The sequence below is a fragment of the Thalassophryne amazonica genome, chromosome 7 (genome assembly GCF_902500255.1).
Source record: "Thalassophryne amazonica chromosome 7, fThaAma1.1, whole genome shotgun sequence".
Lineage (NCBI taxonomy): Eukaryota > Metazoa > Chordata > Actinopteri > Batrachoidiformes > Batrachoididae > Thalassophryne > Thalassophryne amazonica.
The window spans coordinates 84,681,594-84,697,342 of NC_047109.1; the positions used below are offsets into that span (position 1 = coordinate 84,681,594).

At 40.1% G+C, this 15,749-nt stretch overlaps 1 protein-coding gene across 1 annotated transcript in view; it reads right to left on the reverse strand.

The window, feature by feature from the left end:
* Positions 1-15,749, reverse strand: part of galnt1 (UDP-N-acetyl-alpha-D-galactosamine:polypeptide N-acetylgalactosaminyltransferase 1) — a 191,179-nt gene that overhangs the window by 41,986 nt on the left and 133,444 nt on the right. Inside the window, exons 3-4 of the mRNA XM_034174910.1 lie at positions 11,017-11,156; positions 10,632-10,800 (exon numbers count right to left, since the gene is read on the reverse strand). Of these exons, the coding sequence (XP_034030801.1) occupies positions 10,632-10,800; positions 11,017-11,155 (308 nt within the window). The 5' untranslated portion in view covers position 11,156. The remainder of the gene's footprint in view (positions 1-10,631; positions 10,801-11,016; positions 11,157-15,749) is intronic.

A 15,749-nucleotide genomic window follows, 5' to 3' on the forward strand; every position in this document is an offset into this window, starting at 1 on the left:
ACACACACACACACACACACACACACACACACACACACACACACACACACACACACACACACACACACACTTTACAACCCCAAATCAGAAAAAAAAACTGGGACAATACGGAAAATGCAAAATGCAGTGATCTTTAGATTTACTTCAGCTATACTGTCTGCCGTTGCACAAAGTATACCAGAAACATTTCATGTCTTGTGTGGTCAACTCATTTCAGTTGTTAAATGTACATCCATTCCTGCATTTAAGGGTTGCAATACATGCAATGAAAGTTACGATTGGGCATTCATTATAAATATAAGGAGTAAATTATCACATGTACAGCAAGTTTTCTTGAGACAAGTCAGGGGATAGATACATGAATATTTCCAAATCACTGAATATGTGATCAATAACTAAGAAATGAAAACAGCATGGGTTTGTATGGTAAATCTGTACCAAGTAGACACTTCTCAAAAACTGAGTGACCATACTGGAAGGAGATGAGTGAGTGAAGCCAACAAGACACCCATGACAGCTCTGAAAAAAATTATAGGCTTCTGTGGATGAGACTAGAGAAACTGGGAATGGTGCACATTTGCCTGTTGCAGCCCCAATCACGGCTTCATGTGAATCAATAGATACTCTGATTCCAGCACTTGACAAGCTGTGAGGAACCTAGTGTCGAGATTTGTCTTTATCTTGGATCAAACATAAGATCCAGACCTTCAATGACTTCCTTGACTCAGCCATTAGAAATGTATCTGTATGCAATGAAAGCCTAGAAATTGTTGGGACGTTCATTTATCTCGGCAGTGACATTCATGTGTATGGATCCTCGGCCTTGGAGATCAAGAGAATCATGGGAAGAGACATGACGTCACTGGACAGAGGTGCTTGGCAATGCAGAGTTCTTTGCAGCAGAACAAAGGTCCTGGTGTTTCCAGTCGTACCGTAGGGTTGTGTAACTTGGATGTTAACCAGTGACCTAAGGCAATGACTGGATGTCTTTGGCACTAGGTAATTTCATGAGATCTTTGGGTATCACTGGAATGACTTTGTGCTAAACAAGCAGTTACTTTGGGAGCCTCGGATGAGAAGTATCACTTGGATTGTGAAAGAGCATCAGCTTTGACATTTTGTCCATGTGCCATGTTTCTCTGTGCACAATCCATCACACTTGTGCTACAGTGTCACTTCACCTGTCCGCAATAGATGAATGGTTGAGACCAGAGGATCCTTGGTTCACATTCCAGCCTGACTGGAAAAATCACTAAGGGCCCTTGGGCAAGGCCCTTAATCCCTAGTTTCTCCTGGTGTGTAGTAAGTGCCTTGTATGGCAGCACCCTGACATCGGGGTGAATGTGAAGCATTATTGTAAAGCACTTTGAAAGTCTGATACAGATAGAAAAGCGCTATATAAATGCAGTCCATTTAATGGTTACTTTCAAGAGGTGCAGAAAGATTATTTGTCTGCCCGGGTGGTTGCCATCAAAGACCCAAGGCGGATAATTGGCCAAACTATCTCTGGAGGTACATATAGTGACCACAATGAACACCACTGTAAATATAAATGCACTGCCAATCCACATACAAGTACAAAGGTGGTACCAAATGGCCAATGTGCTCCTCTTGTCCAGCTGTACAGCTGTGAGAAAGTGCGCATCTCTTCTGTATAACACTGAGTGCTGTCTTCTGCAAATAAATCAAAAGTCTGACATCTCCTATAGGTTTGTGACAGTCCACATCCTCTCATATCAGTCTTGACATCTAGATTGCCCTAAATAAAGCAGCTGCATAAATAAGCATTCTCTTTTGCCTTCCTGTCTGGCATGCCAGCTGTTGAAGATGGCTCCTTTCCCTGCTTTGAAAAATAAGAAAACAAAAAGCACAGCTTTGGATGGCTACAATCTTGGTATCTTGTTACAGTAATATTTTCTTTTTAACCACACAAACCACAGGAGGTGTGACATGAGCTCAGATCTCAGCTGGATTTCAATGTGGTCATTAGAGACCGAAATAAATAGCATGAAAACTGTAATCAGGGTAAAATCATGTCCAGACATAATTTGGATAAAATATTTAGACATTTTAATACCAGTGTAAATGGGGCCACAACTATCAGCAATTATTTTGTTAGCTGTTTGGCTTTAGGACACATAATTTCATATATTATTTTTTTCACCAAATATAAAATAATAATAATAATAATAATAATAATAATAATGATGATGATGATAATAAGAGCAGTAATACCATCAGTGATAATCATAACAAAAACAAATACAAACAGAGCAGAAAGGAAGAAAAGAAGAAAAAAGGGGGACTAGTAATAAATCATTAATCAGTCATCAAGGGGTATTTGTAGTTCTCCAAAATGGTTCAAAAATGGAGTCCAAACCTCAAAGAATTTCTGTCTAGAACTCTTTCATTAAACCTTATTTTTTCTAGTTTCAAGAAATACATTGTCTATCTAATCCATCTTGTAAAACTAGGTGGTGATTGCCGTTTCCAATCAAACAGGATGCATCTTCTCACAATGAGGGTGGTGAAAGCAATCACATCATGTGCATGAAGTGGTACATGGCAGGTAGATGGAAAAACTACAAATATAGTACTGATAGGATTAGGGCAAATCTTTTTTTCCAAAAACTTTTGAATATGCCTCAAAAATGTTTGACCAAAACATGGAAAGTGCTGGACAGGACCAGAACATATGCATGTGATCTGCTGGTTGAACCTTACAGCGAGGAGAAGAGGGGTCCGCATCAAGATATATATCTGCCAATTTAGCATTGGTGAGATGAACTTTAAAGACCACTTTCAACTGTATCAGATGTATTCATATATTCTTGACATCTTATATTTACCTTTCTGGACAAGGGGTAGCATGTGCTGTACAGTAGTGTTCAGAATAATAGTAGTGCTATGTGACTAAAAAGATTAATCCAGGTTTTGAGTATATTTCTTATTGTTACATGGGAAACAAAGTACCAGTAGATTCAGTAGATTCTCACAAATCCAACAAGACCAGGCATTCATGATATGCACACTCTTAAGTAGGGCTGCAACAATGAATCGATAAAATTCGATTACAACAGGCGTTGGCAACACATTGCGTCATCGATGCGTTGTATCGAGCGATTATGGCGCCAGAAGCTGCTGGCCGCTTCTGACGCCAGTAATGACCAGTGCACAGAGCAGATCAGACACTGTTTTGTAGAAGAACTACACACTTAGAATATGGCAGAAACAAGTAGACAGAAGAAAATCAAGACTTCAAAAGTGTGGGAGCACTTTACGTTAAACAACGCAAAGACGTTTGTTAACTCCAACATTTGCAAGTCGGACCTCGCATGGCACGGGAGTACGACGGTAATGATGCAGCATCTCAAACGAAAGCATATCGGAGTCATCAATGAGGAAGGGGAGAGCTCAGTGTCTGGGCAAGTTAACAAATGTTTGTTTTTGTTTTAGCAGTCGTAAAATCCAGCCAGGCTGTTTGTGCTGCACTGGCCGCCCTGCAGACAGGGAGCCGAGCAGCGCTGCAGCGGAGAAAAGAAAAAAAAAAAAAAAAAAAAACTCTGTCAAAGTCTTCACAGCTCCTTGGGCTTGTATAGCTCCAGAAATTCATTTATAGGCTTTATTTTACAGTTGAAAGTCTTCATGTTTCCAAAGTTTGCTCAAATACGGTGTGAGAGTGAAGAGTCTCTCGTTCCCTCGGGCGGGGGGGATATGTGGGATGAGTCACGTGTCACTGTGAAATGAGCACATAGTTTACAAGTTATACAGAGAATGTTGAACATATAATGAGTCAAGCTACAGTTTTTGATTTAGGTTTTATGGTTAACTGGTTATGCTAATTGCTCATTTGCAGCAATAAAAATACCTCTTTTTTCACCATATATTTTATAACATATGTTTCAATGTTGTTTTATGGCAACTCAGCCCTTTGATAAAGCAATGCCATTTGAAATAATTATTTTTGTTCTTTATTATAAACTGTTTTATTCTTTATTATTTTATATTTCAACAGCCAAGGAACATTTGACAATTTGTTGCAGGGCTGTACAGTGCGAGCGTTTTGCTCGCATATTGTGCCTAAAATTTGACTGTGCGAGGAAAAAAAATAAAACGGGCGCACGTGTGCGAGAATGTATTTCAACCCTTTCATTCGCATTTTGCTCCTAAAATAAATACAGTGGTCCCTCGCTTTAACGCGGTTCACCTTTCGCGGACTCGCTGTTTCGCGGATGTTTTTTTAGTCCAATTTTGCATGCTTTTTTTTTTACAGTGCATTGTGTTCCGCTGCCTCATCAACCAGCCGGTTGTGACACCGCGAAGGGAGAGCACGCGCATTGTGTTCTGCGTGTCTGTTTAGAAGAATCTTCTTGCCCAGAAGAAAAAAAGAGCACCAACAACTACCCATATATGTGTTCTACACTCAGAAAAAGACACCTGCAGTGAGGTGTGAGTCAGTGGAAAAAGACGTGACAGCGCGATCAGACGAACTTTCTTATGTGTCCAACCTCGTACGTTGATCGTTAAAATTAAATTCGTTACTTCTAAAAGCCATCATAATTATTTATAGGAAAACGTTCTATTTTTATTTCTCAAACAAATGTTTGGGCCTGAAAACAGGTTGGTCTTATTTTTCTACTCAGGTTTGAACATTGAGAGTGTTTACACACGAGAGAAAAGTGAGAAAATGTTCATGCCTGATTGAGAAAAGTGTATAAAGTGTGTAGTGAGGGGTTTTACAGCTTTAAAACGTCTATAATAATTGTAAAAAATAACGCTGAAGAGCACCAAAAGAAGCAACCTAGCGGTCTCCACCACTGAAGACCTCATGAGGATCACCCTGGAGGGGCCAGCTTTAGAGGACTTTGATCCACATCCTGCTGTGGACAGTTGGTTGAATGTAGCTAAGCATAGCAGGTGACCTGAGTATAAAAAGTGGGACCGGGATGTTATGTGTGTGTGAGGGTTTAAAAATTTACAAGAAATACACAGCAAAAAGTAATGAAATGGACAAAAGCAATGATGAAATAACGATAGAAAAGGAAGTAAAAAACAATGAAATAAATACAATAGAATCATATAAAATGTGCATGTGTGTGTGGAAAAGGTACTCTGTACAGTACGAGGGCTGTCCGTAAAGTATAGGTCCTTTTTATTTTTTTCTAAAACTATATGGATTTCATTCATATGTTTTTACGTCAGACATGCTTGAACCCTCGTGCGCATGCGTGAGTTTTTCCACGCCTGTCGGTGACGTCATTCGCCTGTGAGCACTCCTTGTGGGAGGAGTCGTCCAGCCCCTCGTCGGAATTCCTTTGTCTGAGAAGTTGCTGAGAGACTGGCGCTTTGTTTGATCAAAATTTTTTCTAAACCTGTGAGACACATCGAAGTGGACATGGTTCGAAAAATTAAGCTGGTCTTCAGTGAAAATTTTAACAGCTGATGAGAGATTTTGAGGTGATTCTGTCGCTTTAAGGACTTTTCACGGTGCGAGACGTCGCGCAGCGCTCTCAGGCGGCGTCATCAGCCTGTTTCAAGCTTAAAACCTCCACATTTCAGGCTTTATTGATCCAGGACGTCGTGAGAGAACAGAGAAGTTTCAGAAGAAGTCGGTTTCAGCATTTTATCCGGATATTCCACTGTTAAAGGAGATTTTTTTAATGAAAGACGTGCAGGCGGATTGCAGCGTCGGCTCGCAGCCGCCGCGACGCTCCGCCACAGGAAAAACACCTCTGTTGGAAGCCTTGAGGACAAGTTGGAACATGTCCAGCTGATAAACAATTTCTCATATACTCACTCCACTGAAAGCCATCAAAAGCCGCCTGGATTTTACAAATGGTTATCAACACGGAGGTGTTTTTCCTGTGCCGCCGCGCCGCGTCGGCTGCGTCCTGACGCGCGGACCTGTCCGCACGTCTTTCATTAAAAAAATCTCCTTTAACAGTGGAATATACGGATAAAATGCTGAAACCGACTTCTTCTGAAACTTCTCTGTTCTCTCACGACGTCCTGGATCAATAGAGCCTGAAATGTGGAGGTTTTAAGCTTGAAACAGGCTGATGACGCTGCCTGAGAGCGCAGCGCGACGTCTCGCACCGTGAAAAGTCCTTAAAGCGACAGAATCACCTCAAAATCTCTCATCAGCTGTTAAAATTTTCACTGAAAACCAGCTTAATTTTTCGAACCATGTCCACTTCGATGTGTCTCACAGGTTTAGAAAAAATTTTGATCAAACAAAGCGCCAGTCTCTCAGCAACTTCTCAGACAAAGGAATTCCGACGAGGGGCTGGACGACTCCTCCCACAAGGAGTGCTCACAGGCGAATGACGTCACCGACAGGCATGGAAAAACTCACGCATGCGCACGAGGGTGCAAGCATGTCTGACGTAAAAACATATGAATGAAATCCATATAGTTTTTGAAAAAAATAAAAAGGACCTATACTTTATGGACAGCCCTCGTATGTGTCTTTGCGTTAATAATAAAATTGTATCAAGAAATTTTACAGTGCTCCTAAATTTTTTCATTTAGGAGCACCTGTGCTCCTAGTGAAAAAGCTAAGCGTACAGCCCTGTGTTGATTTTCAAGTATTTTAAGTTTTCAAATAATGTTCTGTTGTTGAATAAAGTGATGGAAGGAGAGAAAAATTGTTTCCCTGGCACATTTTTAAAAAATTCCTCGCTAATCCGATTAATCAAGTCGAAAACCCATCAGATTAATCGATGATCCAAATAATCGTTTGTTGCAGTCCTACTCTTAAGGCTATGAAATTGGGCTATTAGTAAAAAAAGTAGAAAAGGGGGTGTTCACAATAACAGTAGCATCTGCTGTTGATGCTACAAACTCAAAACTATTATGTTCAAACTGCTTTTTTAGCAATCCTGTGAATCACTAAACTAGTATTTAGTTGTATAACCACAGTTTTTCATGATTTCTTCACATCTGCGAGGCATTAAGTTTGTTGGTTTGGAACCAAGATTTTGCTCGTTTACTAGTGTGCTTGGGGTCATTGTCTTGTTGAAACACCCATTTCAAGGCCATGTCCTCTTCAGCATAAGGCAACATGACCTCTTCAAGTATTTTGACATATCCAAACTGATCCATGATACCTGGTATGCGATATATAGGCCCAACACCATAGTAGGAGAAATATGCCCATATCATGATGCTTGCACCACCATGCTTCACTGTCTTCATTGTGAACTGTAGCTTGAATTCAGAGTTTGGGGAACGTCTCACAAACTGTCTGCAGCCCTTGGACCCAAAAAAAACAATTTTACTCTCATCAGTCCACAAAATATTCCTCCATTTCTCTTTAGGCCAGTTGATGTGTTCTTTGGCAAATTGTAACCTCTTCTGCACATGTCTTTTATTTAACAGAGGGACTTTGTGGGGGATTCTTGCAAATAAATTAGCTTCACACAGGTGTCTTCTAACTGTCACAGCACTTACAGGTAACTCCAGACTGTCATTGATCATCCTGGAGCTGATCAATGGGTGAGCCTTTGCCATTCTGGTTATTCTTCTATCCATTTTGATGGTTGTTTTCTGTTTTCTTCCACGCGTCTGTTTGTTTTTGTCCATTTTAAAGCATTGGAGATCATTGTAGATGAACAGCCTATAATTTTTGCACCTGCGTATAAGTTTTCCCCTCTCCAATCAACTTTTTAATCAAACTACGCTGTTCTTCAGAACAATGCCTTGAACGTCCCATTTTCCTCACGCTTTCAAAGAGAAAAGCATGTTCAACAGGTGCTGGTTTCATCCTTAAATAGGGGACACCTGATTCACACCTGTTTGTTCCACAAAACTGACAAACTCACTGACTGAATGCCACACTACTATTATTGTGAACACCCCCTTTACTACTTTTTTTTTTTTACTAATAGCCCAATTTCATAGCCTTAAGAGTGTGCATACCATGAATGCTTAGTCTTGTTGGATTTGTGAGAATCTACTGAATCTACTGGTACCTTATTTCCCATGTAACAATAAGAAGTATACTCAAAACCTGGATTAATCTTTTTAGTCACATAGCAATACTATTATTCTGAACACTACTGTATTTATGTGTTCCAACATGTCTATAGATTCCCATCTTGCCACCACACCAAGTACTCTCACGTGGTTTTGAAATACAACAGTAAAAACTGCCATTTCATCAGGCTATAGTTTGTTACCCTACTTCTCCCATGTCCTTGGCCCAATTTCCAAACTTGGTATGTAGTTGAAGGTCAAGCCTCGAACTGTCATTAAACGGTTTGGTTTTGTTTTTTTTTGTTGTTTTTTTCCCCCCTCAGTCTTCTCAGTCCAATTTGCACCAAACTTGGCAAACGTGGATGTGGATTCTGGAACTGCCCAGCAAGATCAAATCTATTAAAGGTCAATCATTGGGACCAAGGTCTTGTGTGCCTGTCTACATGTTGGTCTACTTGTGCCAGGTCTTTTTGCTGATTTCTACCAAACTTCGTATGTCAATGAAGGTTGACGCCAAAACTACCCTTCAAATTTTATTTTGGAAAATGTCAAGAAATTTGATTTCAACCAGTTTTGGATTAAATGTGGTATTTACTCAGTGGTGGTGGATCAGAACTGTCCTGACAAGGTCAATAATTGGGTGAAGGTCAAGGACACTGGTGTCAAATGTCACCTTGCCATAGTCCTTACTGACGTCATGCGCATGGGCACTATAACAGAGTTTATTAAAAAGCCCAAAAAACAAAAATGAATGTGCTGTACTGTATGGCCCAATTTACTCACATCTGTAAATAAACCTTTGACATGGTTCAAAGTCATGAACCATGTCAAACCCAGATGAGATCTTAAGATTCACTGGTACCATAATTTACCTACGATACATACCTTGAGTGGTTTAAAAAAAAAAGAGATTAAACAGATTTTTTATTTTGTTTAAAGAATATTATTCACATTGTTTAAACATGAGCAACATGAAAAACCCAATTACATTTTTTTAAAGATGCCATTTTACTATCAGTATGCGACCTTTGAACTCACAAAAAGGAGACTGACCTTGACCTATTTATGAAGTCCTAGATTATCTAAAGGCATGTATATGAGAACAAGCTGACCTTCTTCAAGACCATGTGGCAGTGTCAGTGGATAATGATGTATGAACAGACAGGCATGCCACAGGTTATAACAACATCTCTCCAAACTATGCTTGGACTGCGGTGTATAAACTGACAAATGGTGGGTATTATCATATGTCCAAGCATTTTGGGTGGTGCAGCAACATTTGGCAAGCTCAAAAGCAGGGTAATGAGTTACAGTCTGCAGCTCCTGCCAGAGCATTGTGGGGAAACAGTCACAGAAGGTGAATAGAGTGGTTCTAATTAAACAGCTTCTCTCACATCACACACACAACATATGCACGCCCATAAAAACTGTTGCTGTCAGAGTCTGAAAAAAAGAGGAGATTTCAGGTTTTATGAAAGGTGTGGTCATGGAAAATGACTTTATAACTAAGCACTGACACAAACATACATACAAACATAGCCTTAACTGCAATGGCGGACTGACTTGTCCTCCCCTATTCTTTCCATTTGAAGCCTAGACTAGTGACATTAATGGAAACAAAGCCATCATTGAGTTTCCACTCCATATTTAAGCAAAACAAACAAAAAAAAATAATAATAAAGAAAAGAAAAAAGGGCCTTCACTAGGGTGAAATAATTGACCAAAATTTCCTAAACCTACCAGTTCATACACGTTAATGCAACACACAAAAGCAACCAAGCCACACACGATGTGCATAAACACACAGCAACACCTTTAGTAGCATGATATTGACTCCGTCTTATCTCCTAATTGGAAAAGCAGATAGACGGGGAGAGGGCTGAGTGAAAACACACCTAGTAATCAACTCTCGCTCAAAGACTAAAACCCATTTCACGGATCAATGTCCTCTTTCTTTCCTGCCTCTTCAGTGTGCAGGTGTGTCTGTCTGTCAATCTCCTCACTGTCAAGTCTGTCTATCGCTATAAAAAACCTTCATTGTAGATCTATGCATGTTCCCATACTCAAGTAAAAAGAGGAGTGAAAGGGGATGGGAAGTCACATTCCAGCTACTTAAAATAATCTTGCATTGTATCTGCTGGATGTGTGCCTGTCACTCTCAACCTGTCTGAAGCCACTGGTACTGCCAAATGCTTGAATGTTAGAGTGAAAAATAATGAAGGTTCCTCGTACAATAACATTAATTAGCCCATTAGCTTCAGCTCGCTGATGCAGTTTTTGCATTATAAATAAAGTGTGCCGGTTAAGTTCATTTAACTTCTTGTTACATAAAGCAGTAAAACCATGTTCCAAAAATAAATGCAACTTAATAAACCAATGCAACTTGCATGTGATTTTTACTCTTCATGCCGCAGTTCTGGACAGACGTGAGTAATATTCTGATGCGACTTGGTTGTCTGAAACTCTTCAGACAACCATTCTTAATGACTGACTGTAAATACATGTACCAAACAACCCTGAAATACAGTCAGTCCATCTCCTACACAACAGTTACTTATGTTACTTAAGTATCATCTGACAGATACTTTAAGAAAAATGTTATAAGGGAACAACTGAGAGGAAGAATGCACACTGGCTACAAGATGGCTTCTTACCCTTCCAGCCGGACATCAGGCAGCGAGCGATTGAGTGCAATCATCTCAGAGGCCATGAGGTTGAACTGGTTGATCTTGAACATCTCCTTCATCTTCTCTTGGTTTTCCTTTGGGATCACCACTGGCTTTCCTCCCTCACCAGGCCCATCTCGTGGTCTGCTCAGAGCATCTGCAGTACACACACACACACACACACACACACACACACACACACACACACACACACACACACACACACACACACACACACACACACACACACACACACACACACACACACACACACACACACACACACACACACACACACACAGAGAGAGAGAGCGCTCTAAAGGAAGGCCAGGTCAATTTGCGTGTGAGCGTGTGTGTGTAAATATCCACTCACCGTCTCTCCCAGGGAGCCCTCTCTCCTTCTTGTCATCACACTTATTGCACTCGCTGAAGTAGAGTAGAATGAACATGTCCAACATTACCCACACCAAAGATGTGGCCAAAACCACCTTGCAGTAGGCGAATCTTCGCATTCTGAAATAGTGACGAAACAAAATGATGAGATTCAAAGCAATAAAGACAGAGAACACATGGAGAAATATTAAAGCTCTGACCATGACCCCAGAGCTCCAGAGACAATCACAGGCTTTACCAATGCTCTGCAGAGGAGAGCACTATTTTTTTCCCGTCATATCTCCCCCCCCCCCCCCCCCCCATCACCACAACAGCACCGTTCCCACAGCTCTGAGCATGATCAGCTATTCAACCCATCCATCTGTCCTTCTGCCTGTCTGTCTGTCCAGTCTTATCTGCAGGCTGCTTATCAGTGCCTCTCCAAGCAGTTACAGCAGTGCGAGGGGGTGCTCAACAAAAGTGTGTACTGCTGGAGTTCTGCCTCAAACCACTCCAAAGGAAAAGCAGTTAATTTGAGTACACACTTGCAATTGGTTAACAGAATGGCTTGTATCTCGCACCTGTATTAGTACACCTAACGCTGACATATGCGTCACAGACTCGATACACATTAAGCACTGTAGAATCAAAAGCAGTAAAACACAAACCTGCTATATTCAAGTTCTCACATAACTTTACACTGCACAAGTCAATCCAGACAGTTGTAACATGCCAATTTTCTTTGTTAAATTGCAGTCAAACATGCACACATACACACAGAAGAAAGCGGTGCTGTGATAGTAATCGTTTTTCAGAAGCAAGCAGTAAGACAGACACATCCACCTCTCTCTCTCTCTCATTGCAGAAGTAGGAGCAGAAGGGAGAAAATTAATTTAGCCATGGTGATTTCGCTCATGCGTTTTTTTTTTTCCCTTGGGGGGGGTGTTTGGGTATTGCTAACTTAGCTTAGCAGCCAAAGAGAATGAGAACTGCAGAGCAGCAATTCTAAATTCCACTTGATAGGATTTGAGAGCCACAAAGTGTTTTGCACAGCAGAAAATGTCCTCTCAAACTTTGTTTCTCACTCAAATGTTGCTGTGCAGCTTATGAGCTCAACAAGGATAAAGCCATGTGCTACATCTACACATTCAAAATCACAAACAGGTTTATTCCCAGAGATTTTCCCATTCAAAACATTTGCTTTCATTAAGAACAAAGTGCAGTGAAAACATTGTGCAAGAAATGTCAATTATTCAGTCCCTTATTAAAATAACTACCTTGATAATCAATTCATCGTTTTGAGTCTTACTAGATCCTTTATAGTTTAGTTTCTTTACTAATAGTGGTGGTCTAGTGGTTAAAGCAGTGAGCTTGAGACCAGAGGATTTTTGGTTCAAACTTCTGCCTGGTCAGAAAATCACTAGGTCCTTAATCCCCAAGTTACTCTCAGTGTTACTCCCCAAGTTACTGACATAGGTGTGTGTGTGTGTGTGTGTGTGTGTGTGTGTGTGTGTGTGTGTGTGTGTGTGTGTGTGTGTGTGTGTGTGTGTGAATGTGTGAACTTGAGGCAGCTTCTGATATAGATGGAAAAGTGCTATATAAATGCAGTCCATTGACCATTTTCCCCCCCATTTCATGCATTCATTCATTCCTTTGCAATGCGATCGTAGTAGAACAGTGCCCTGTGGAATAACGTGTGAGAGCCGCTCCTCGTACGTGTTTTGGATGAATAGGCAGTAAATGCTCCCCATGCTGACAGTGGCGGTGGACATTCATGCTTAAGGTGCCTTGACACTTGCACGAATTGAGCAGTGTGGTTTCGTTTGAGGGTGAACGCTAAAGGGGTAAAATATGATGCATATGATGCAATTTTTCTACATCCAGGAACAGTCCCCATCAGAAACACAGCACATTCTCTGAGTTTTTTGGCAAATTACACATAAACAAAGTGATAATGCGAAGAAAAGGTGATGGTGCTGTGTTGTGGTTTTTTATGACCCGGAGCTCAAATGTTTCGAGGTGGATGTGCACGCGAAAGAATGCAGCTACTCTGGTTAGCTGTGTAGGCTAAGACTTACTGACATACCTCTCCCATTTGCCTCATCTTCCATTCTCCACTGGGAACTGAAAAAAACTGAACTTCTTACAACTGCTTCGGTGATTGCAGCCGAAAACAAAACAGTATACCATTTTTCCCTTAGAAAAGATGCTGTTTGTGGGGAGACACCAACACCCGGGCGTCTGTGTTTGTGCCAGCTGGTCAAATCCCGCAATATCACGCAGGAGTTAAAACGAGACTGTGCTGCCCTACTGATCCATACATGGGTACACAATCTACCATGCCAGAGAGTAAACTCGTAAACTGTGCACAGGTTCATGGAAGTGCGCAAAGAAAGGGGGAGTGAAAGAGGAAGGTTTCAATTATATTTTTAGTTTTTTATGGTTTTCATTTCAATTCAATTGAAACTGAAGGTAGAGAAAAATGCTACATAACACTGACAACAACTTAATCTTCAGTGATCCTATCCATCTTCAGCGCACACCCTCACATTTGTGAAACAGAAAAGTGTGTAAAAAAAATGAATGATTGAGAAAGTTTTTCATCCAGGTTTTATCCTTTAAAGAGTAGGTTTGTTAATAAAATCAGTCCAGGTTCAGCTTTTCTTCAAATAAGAATCATTAAAGGGGTTATATTGTTTAATGAAAAAAAGTCATCCAAAGCAAATGACAAGAGATGTCAAACTCAAAAATTTTGGAAAAAAACAAAAAACAAAAACAAACAGAAATCAGATGACAGAAAAACTCTGCCTGATGCACACAAGATTAAAGCTATTGTGTGTAAGTTTTGAAGAAGGGAGTGAATGTTATATCAATCCAATATTAATGTGTTTTTAACATTTAAAATATCATTTATGACATATGCATAACAAAATAACAAAAAATGAAATATGGAATTTGCATCATATTTAACTTAAATTGCCTGAAGTTGTGACTCTTAGAGTAGATTCCAAAGCATTACAAATCTTGAATTACTTTAACTGATTCTGTTTCACATACGTCTACTGATGTTTGAGAATCAGAATCTAATCTATCACCAAGTACGTTCTCACATACAAGGAATTGGATCTGGTGTCACTGGTGCATGAACAACAATAAAAGAAAAGGAAAGATACTTATGTAAGAAGGAATATGTGCATATACAACAATAAAAAGAAAAGGAAAAAATACTTATGTAAGAAGTAAAAGAGTCAAGTAGACAAATGAGCAAAACTATGTTTACGGTCAAATAAATATAGTGGAATGGGGCTGTGCAGGCATGCAGATGAACAGTACCTTTCAATGCAGGGATGATCAGTTTGTACATTGTGGGAGTGGGGGAGTCTCTGGCATAGGCCCATGATATGGAGCAAATGCCCCCTTATTTCATACCACCTTTTTAAAATATGTATCACTGCTTTCTGGTTTGTAGCATAGTCCCACCCACAGCAATGCTCAATACTTGATTTGTTAGATGTCACAAGTTCTGTCAATCAACGCTGAAGGCTACTGTCCCACAGCCTGGCATAGAAAAAGTGAACAGTGTGCACACTGCAGCTGTGCCAGCTGTACTGAATTATTTGTTTGTTCGTTCATTTCAACTTGATAATATTACTTAGCTCCTTGCACTTTTTGTGTGAAGGTCATGTCAAAAGGTTCTGTGAATTGAACATATGCTATAAAACATTTAAATAAAGTTCTGTATTCATTTTTTAATCAAAATTTTAACACCTTTGACATTTTTTTAATCTGCAGGGAAATATTTGTTTTGCATATAGGTTATCAGCCTCCAACATGACTAATGACCGGTATTGGTCTATAAAAAAGGCCATATAGGTTGACCTGTGGTGCAGACATACAGTAGTGTTCAGAATAATAGTAGTGCTATGTGACTAAAAAGATTAATCCAGGTTTTGAGTATATTTCTTATTGTTACATGGGAAACAAGGTACCAGTAGATTCTCACAAATCCAACAAGACCAAGCATTCATGATATGCACACTCTTAAGGGTATGAAATTGGGCTATTAGTAAAAAAAAAAAAAAAAGTAGAAAAGGGGGTGTTCACAATAACAGTAACACCTACTGTTGACGCTACAAACTCATAACTATTATGTTCAAACTGCTTTTATAGCAATCCTGTGAATCACTAAACTAGTATTTAGTTATATAACCACAGTTTTTCATGATTTCTTCACATCTGTGAGGCATTAATTTTGTTGGTCTGGAACCAAGATTTTGCTCAGTTACTAGTGTGCTTGGGGTCATTGTCTTGTTGAAACACCCATTTCAAGGGCATGTCCTCTTCAGTATAAGGCAACATGACCTCTTCAAGTATTCTGACATATCCAAACTGATCCATGATACCTGGTATGCGAGATATAGGCCCAACACCATAGTAGGAGAAACATGCCCATATCATGATGCTTGCACCACCATGCTTCACTGACTTCACTGTGAACTGTGGCTTGAATTCAGAGTTTGGGGGTCGTCTCACAAACTGCCTGCGGCCCTTGGACCCAAAAAGAACAATTTTACTCTCATCAGTCCACAAAATATTCCTCCATTTCTCTTTAGGCCAGTTGAGGTGTTCTTTGGCAAATTGTAACCTCTTCTGCACGTCTTTTATTTAACAGAGGGACTTTGCGGGGGATTCTTGCAAATAAATTAGCTTCACACAGGCGTCTTCTAACTGTCA